This window comes from Eleginops maclovinus, chromosome 4 (assembly GCF_036324505.1).
Source record: "Eleginops maclovinus isolate JMC-PN-2008 ecotype Puerto Natales chromosome 4, JC_Emac_rtc_rv5, whole genome shotgun sequence".
Classification (NCBI taxonomy): domain Eukaryota; kingdom Metazoa; phylum Chordata; class Actinopteri; order Perciformes; family Eleginopidae; genus Eleginops; species Eleginops maclovinus.
In genome coordinates, this window is record NC_086352.1 from 36,694,091 (window position 1) to 36,700,433 (window position 6,343).

Below are 6,343 nucleotides of genomic sequence, written 5' to 3' on the forward strand. Positions count from 1 at the left end.
TCATATTGGAACTGGGGGAATACAATGAAGTTTAAAATAATGCCCAGCTTGGAAAATATCCATGTTTAAACTTTTCTTCAGTATCTGGCTTGAGTTGCAGCGTCCAGCTAACTCTGAGTCTCTCATAACCAGTTAGTCGCCATACAGAGTAGATAGCACAGTAAATAAAAGATAGGAGGGGGAATAGGGGGGTGATAGGATTATTTCCTGGATCCTTATCAACTCACATAGAATCGTTTGTGATCTGTTTACAGAGATAGATCAGAGACTCAGTTGTTTTGGGAATGTTACAGATTTCCCCTCTTCTAATAAAAGCCTGATTTATGTAACTGAGGCCATCTGTAGTTATATCTCTAATATTAGGCTAGCTTGGCTCAGCGTCTAAACATAACCAGGATCCCACAAGCATACAGGAATCTGAGCCAAACCAAGCAAGTAAACTAATGATGGGGAGGGGGGTCACATTCTCTTGGAATAAGACTAATATCTAGCGCATCCTGGTTCAGCACGGTGAGATGTCCAGTGCTTGAGTCATTCTCAGCCCAGGGTTTTACGAGCGTGGTTGGAGACTGTTTCCTAAAATGGAGAGGAAGTACATCAGTTGCACACAAAAAAAAAAAAATTCCCTCGTGGGAGCAGAGCAGTCCCACAATGACCACAGCAGAATCTGGATCCTGACCTCAGTCCGCTTGGATCCGTAGAGCCCTTTTTTTTCCTTTTTCTGACTTCAAGAAACAGAAAGACAAAATAGCCTGCTGCCTGAGTTTCTCACAGGGACCGGAGACGTTTGGATATAATAGTTGAAGAGAAGAGAATCATGATGTTTGGGAAAGTGAAGACGTGTCACTCTGCTGCTGCGGACCCCAGACCAGCTGAGTGTAACCTGGTGCTGCTCGGGGTGATGGGCTGCGGGAAATCAGGTCCCACTTTCACTTGGATATTCAGATTTGAACTATTGCATGCCATGTAAAGTATAGTAACTGATGAAATACAAAAAAAGTGTTTAGTTCTTAATACGTTCAGTAGTCTGACTGAAACAGGGTTTGTACTCAAATCTGAGAGAGCTGTAGCTAGTGTTTGTACTCCCTTTAGTCGTTTCGATGACTTAAGGTTGACCTCCAGCTTTATATCACTGCTACTCCCATCAGGAAACACCTGCTGAGAGTTAGATACAATCATAGCAAATACTTCAAACAGAACTGGGTGCTTGTTTCACTGAAATATTAGGGAAGACACAAGTGGGATTCATTATTGTGACTCTGCTATCTGCCTGAGAAAAATCGTACAGATGACAATGTTTATTCCCCAGACTATCCCTTAAAACAAAGCATTTTGAGACACAGTTTTATAAGCTCCTACAGTAGCCTAGTTGTTAAATACAGTAAAGGTACCTCTCCCGGTTACTTCTATTAATATACATTTCTTTATGTTTCACAAAGTCTGATTAAGTAAGCTTCAAACTGGACACACACACACACCCACACACACACACACACACACACACACACACACACACACACACACACACACACACACACACACACACACACACACACACACACACACACACACACACACACACACACACACAAACACACACACACACACACACACAAACACATATATGTACACTCCTATTATGCTCTTTTATAGCCTATGTTATAGGTCTCAAATCAAATGTAAAGAAAAAACATGTCTCTGAAGATAACACATAATTGATTTTAGCATGTCCGCTATCCCTCTGTTTCAGCCCCGTTTTCGAAAGTGCTGATTCTGTGACTGTCGCTCTAAATTTGAGCTGAGCTGAAGCTGGCCACGCGCCTTTGGAGCACAGCTCTCTGTCTGAAGAGAGTTTTCTACACGGACAAACTCAGCTAAACGCTGCCGTGATTAAACGCCATATTATGTTCCAAACCACATCCAGCATTATTTCTGAAACACTTCTCAGTGTTTACCACTACAACAGAGACATTATATGTATTATATAAACAACAACTCTAAGTCCTTCCTGCAGACATCCTGCTGAATACACACACACACACACACACACACACACACACACACACACACACACACACACACACACACACACACACACACACACACACAGAGGTACTGCGGAGGGAATTCAGCTCGCGACTGTATATGGCGGACGATAGGTTGGGACGTGTAACTTGGGTGGGACGTTGCCAGGAGTTAAATGTAAAGCCAGCCCACATTTCCGATATGACATCATATCGGCAGCAGATCTGGATCAGGTCGTTTGCACCCCCATTTTTAGAGATGTGGGTAAGGAAGAAAAGAGAGAGGGTTGTATATTCTGACACTTTGTGAGTCTCCTTACACACCGGGGACACATATTTATGTATAAAAGACATCAAAAAGTGCATTTTGCATAATAGGGGACCCGTCATCATTTTCCCGGTGCGTGTTAACGCTGTCAGCTGCTGGCTTTATGGAAAAAAGAGTTTGTGAGACATAAGAAAAATCCTATCAATATCATTTAACATTTTTGCAGGGTCTTATTTGACAATTTCAAATTATGAAATCATTTTTGAGTGCAGGTTGATAATAATAACTAACTGTTTTCTTGACTTTTTTTCCAGTTGTGATACTGTATGTTTTCCCATGCTCAGTTTATAGAGCGCTGGCCCTCTGGGGGCTCTTGTCTCCATGAACCACCCGCCCTGTATGTTTGTGTATGTCACACTGAGTTAAGTTGTTTCTCTCTGTTTCACAGCACTGACCGTGAAGTTCCTCACAAAGCGCTTCATCGGTGAATATGACCCCTATCTAGGTGAGAAATCTGCTCGCATTCGAATAAAAATAATAAATACTTGAATTTAAAGGAGGAGGCAGGGATTCTGGAGAGAGATTGTTGATATTTGAGCCATCATACAAACAAACCCAGCCTCCAGACACAGCGTCCCTCTCGCTCCCCCTGCCTCTCTCTGCCCCGCTGGGAGAGCACTGTGTGGCGTCTGAGCGAGACACACAGTCTGAGTTCCATTTACAGAAGCAAGTCTGTGTATGAAGATTTAATTTCAGTGTACACAGAGAATAGCGATGGGCCGTGAGAAGATCTTTGCACATTTTGACAAAAATATAAATCGGACTCTAGAATGCAGGGTATATTATATTACTTGATCTGGTCGGATATCTTTACCTTAAGATGTCCTCCATACAAATTATGATACCTGTAAAATGCTTGGAATAATTTGAGTGTTTTATGATTAATTAATTAATTACATTGTGTAGCATCAAATCTCCCTATGAGTTACGCTGCTGAGAGGCTCTTCACTGTTCCATACAAGAGTCCATACCTTAGTTAGGGTTCATGGTGTTTAATTCAGACGCAAAACATCATCATGTAACTCCGGACCACACGGTCTACAGAAAGTTGGTAAAGGGTCTTAGAAATCCAATTGGGAGACAAAATATCCAACTCACTGAGAAGTCTCTTCTCAGTGAGTTGGATAGTTATGGTTACCTGCAGGGTCTCAGAAAAGTTCTTTATATTAAAAGATGTTCATCCATCATGATAAAATACGTTGGGACAAATCTATGGAAATGTAATATTGTCTGTCTTGTGTGTCACTGGCTGCCGTGTAGAGGACATCTATTCATCAGAAGAGAAGGTGGACCAGCAGCCAGTCACAGTGAGGGTGATGGACACCTGCGACCAGGTATGAACTCACATGCTCTCAAGGCCATGTATCGATATATTCTTTTTCATGTTTTCACAAAAACAGGACAAAAAAAACTTTAAATATGTGGAAAAAAAACATAAATTAAATATAAATTGTCATCCAAAATAAACCACTTAATAATTTACAAAATAATAGTGTTATTTATAGTCCATGCATATCCCTCCCTAAGTCAAAGCCTTGCAGCAACGTATCACTAAACAAGGACAGTGACTTCATTTCCATCCACATTATGTTTTACACACTCATGCAACACAGGGGCATGCTGGGACTGTGTGTAGCTACTTGAAAATACACTACTAAAATAAGAGAGCTAAAAGATTTATTTCAGCCGGTTTCTACGAGGTCCTCTTCGTCAAAGTGCATTCAAACATAATTACATCTCTGTAAAACTAAGAGCAAGTTAAAGTATAAGAAGTGTGTGTGTTTGTGTGTAGGAGGGTCCAATGAACAGTGAGCGTTATCTGTCATGGGCCAGTGCCTTCCTGGTGGTCTACAGTGTGGACAGCATGCAGAGCTTTGCAGGCTGCCAGCCGTACCTGCAGACCCTCGCCTTGCACAACAAAACTCCCATCATCCTGCTGGGGAACAAGCTGGACATGGACAGATACAGGCTGGTATCTGTGTGTGTATGTGTGTGTGTGTGTATGTGCATGTGTGTGTGTGTGTGTGTGTGTGTGTGTGTGTGTGTGTGTGTGTGTGTGTGTGTGTGTGTGTGTGTGTGTGTGTGTGTGTGTGTGTGTGTGTGTGTGTGTGTGGTAAATTGGTGTATCATATTGACTAGCAAGCCCTCAGAGCGTTCAGACCTCCTCCTAAAATATCCCCCATGTGTCTGCAGTATGAGAGAGAGGAAGCAGAAAGCATCTTTACTTCTGTTGAGGAATAGTGAGTGTTTTCAAGAATGTGAACACATTAAAACTGAACCTTGCACAGAGTGGTGCAGTGCTGAGGTATTTTTGTAGCCCGACCCTGAAGTGAGCATCACAATGGCTCCCTCCCCGTTTATGGTACTAGAATAATCTCCACATATCAACACCACTTTTATGATTTTTGAAGCATAAATGCAATCTCCAGAAGTAAAAAGCTAACCGTAGGCTTTAAACAAACTGAATCACAGTCACACGACTTCAAGTCACCACTGGTTAATGTCCAGGGGGATGATGTCTGGTTGTCTCCGTTAGACATTTATTAGCAACCACTGTTTCCAAGACACAGAAGCTTTAGACATTCACCAGTGTGGCATTTACTGATGTAATTTATGTCGTTGGACAAAACTTGATCTTATTTCAGTCATCTAACCAAGTTCAAAAAGACGTTGACATCAAAACAAGGAAACAGGAGGCGATGATATGCTGACTTATATCCAATTTTAAGGACTCATTCCTGCCCCACTCTATTATTAATGATTCCATTTGATGGACATGGAGTCAATTCCAAGTGGTTGAATACCTAAATCTTTGTATCAAATATCTGATCCAGGTCATCCAGTACGTTTTTCCCTTTGTCCGACACTATAGACCTCTGTACAGAAAATCCTTGAGATAGCCGCTACCGTCATGTGAAAATTCAAAACAACATCAACCAAATCAAATTCACAAAATGATTGTATTATGGATAATAATGGGATATTAGTGTGAAGGTAGTTGTTTGTGCACACCTCATAGTATGACATGGTAAAGGTGACCCTTCCTCTCTCAGGCAGGTGAGTCGCAGTGAGGGGGAGCGGCTCGCCTCTCGTTTCCACGCGACGTTCTTCGAGCTGTCGGCCTGTCAGGACTTCCTCTCTGTGCAGCACGTCTTCTATGAAGTGGTGAGGAGGGTGAGGAGGATGAGGCGCGGCCCCCTGGTGCCAGCCGTCTACCTGAGCGAGGACAGAGCACTGCTGGGTGTCCCCTCCTTCACTACCCCCTGCTACCAGGAACTGCCGGCCCCTGCCAGCGCCCGGCTGCTCACTGTGAAGAGTTCCAGAGCTCAGAGCAAACGCAGGGCCGCCACGCTCACCCTGCTCAAAGGTTTCAAGATCTTCTGACCCCCCCCCCCCCCAGCAGTGAGGGTTCTGACCCTCTCTCTGAATGATGTGAACTCAGTTCCTGAGTCAGGTGTTATCTTTTGTTTTAGCTCTATAATATGATAAATGGTAAATCTGCTGCATTTATACAGGGCTTTTCTTTGTGATCCATCAGTGCTTTGACATAAACACGGCATTCATCTATTTACACACAGTTGTCACACACACTCACATACTGTTGGCCATCGGCAGCCATTTGGAGTAATGCAGTATATAAAAATGATGACTGCAAGGGCTGGGATCCATCTACCTCCTGAGCCACAGCTGCACAATATAATAATAATAATAATAATAATAATAATAATAATAATAATAATAATAATAATAATAATAATAATAATGATAATAATAATAATAATAATAATAATAATGATAATAATAATAATAATAATAATAATAATAATAATAATAATAATAATAATAATAATAATAATAATAATAATAATAATAATGATAATAATAATAATAATGATAATAATAATAATAATAATAATAATAATAATATAATAATAATGATAATAATAATAATAATAATAATAATAATAATAATAATAATAATAATAATAAT

General features: G+C 41.1%; 1 protein-coding gene across 1 annotated transcript; it reads left to right on the top strand.

Moving 5' to 3' along the window:
- The first annotated feature begins 680 nt into the window (after positions 1-680).
- rasl12 (RAS-like, family 12) lies at positions 681-5,931 on the top strand. The gene is made up of 5 exons (XM_063882339.1): positions 681-920; positions 2,741-2,797; positions 3,613-3,686; positions 4,145-4,324; positions 5,410-5,931. Exons 1-5 carry the CDS (start codon positions 818-820, stop codon positions 5,734-5,736), a joined length of 741 nt encoding a protein of 246 aa, XP_063738409.1. The 5' UTR covers positions 681-817; the 3' UTR covers positions 5,737-5,931.
- Positions 5,932-6,343: the final 412 nt, after the last annotated feature.

Excerpts from the sequence above, each read along its gene's own strand:
- rasl12 (XM_063882339.1), top strand. The coding sequence starts at position 818 with ATGATGTTTGGGAAAGTGAAGACGTGTCACTCTGCTGCTGCGGACCCC. Across the intron at positions 921-2,740 it reads GATGGGCTGCGGGAAATCAG|CACTGACCGTGAAGTTCCTC; the intron begins GTCCCACTTTCA and ends TCTGTTTCACAG. Across the intron at positions 3,687-4,144 it reads TGATGGACACCTGCGACCAG|GAGGGTCCAATGAACAGTGA; the intron begins GTATGAACTCAC and ends GTTTGTGTGTAG.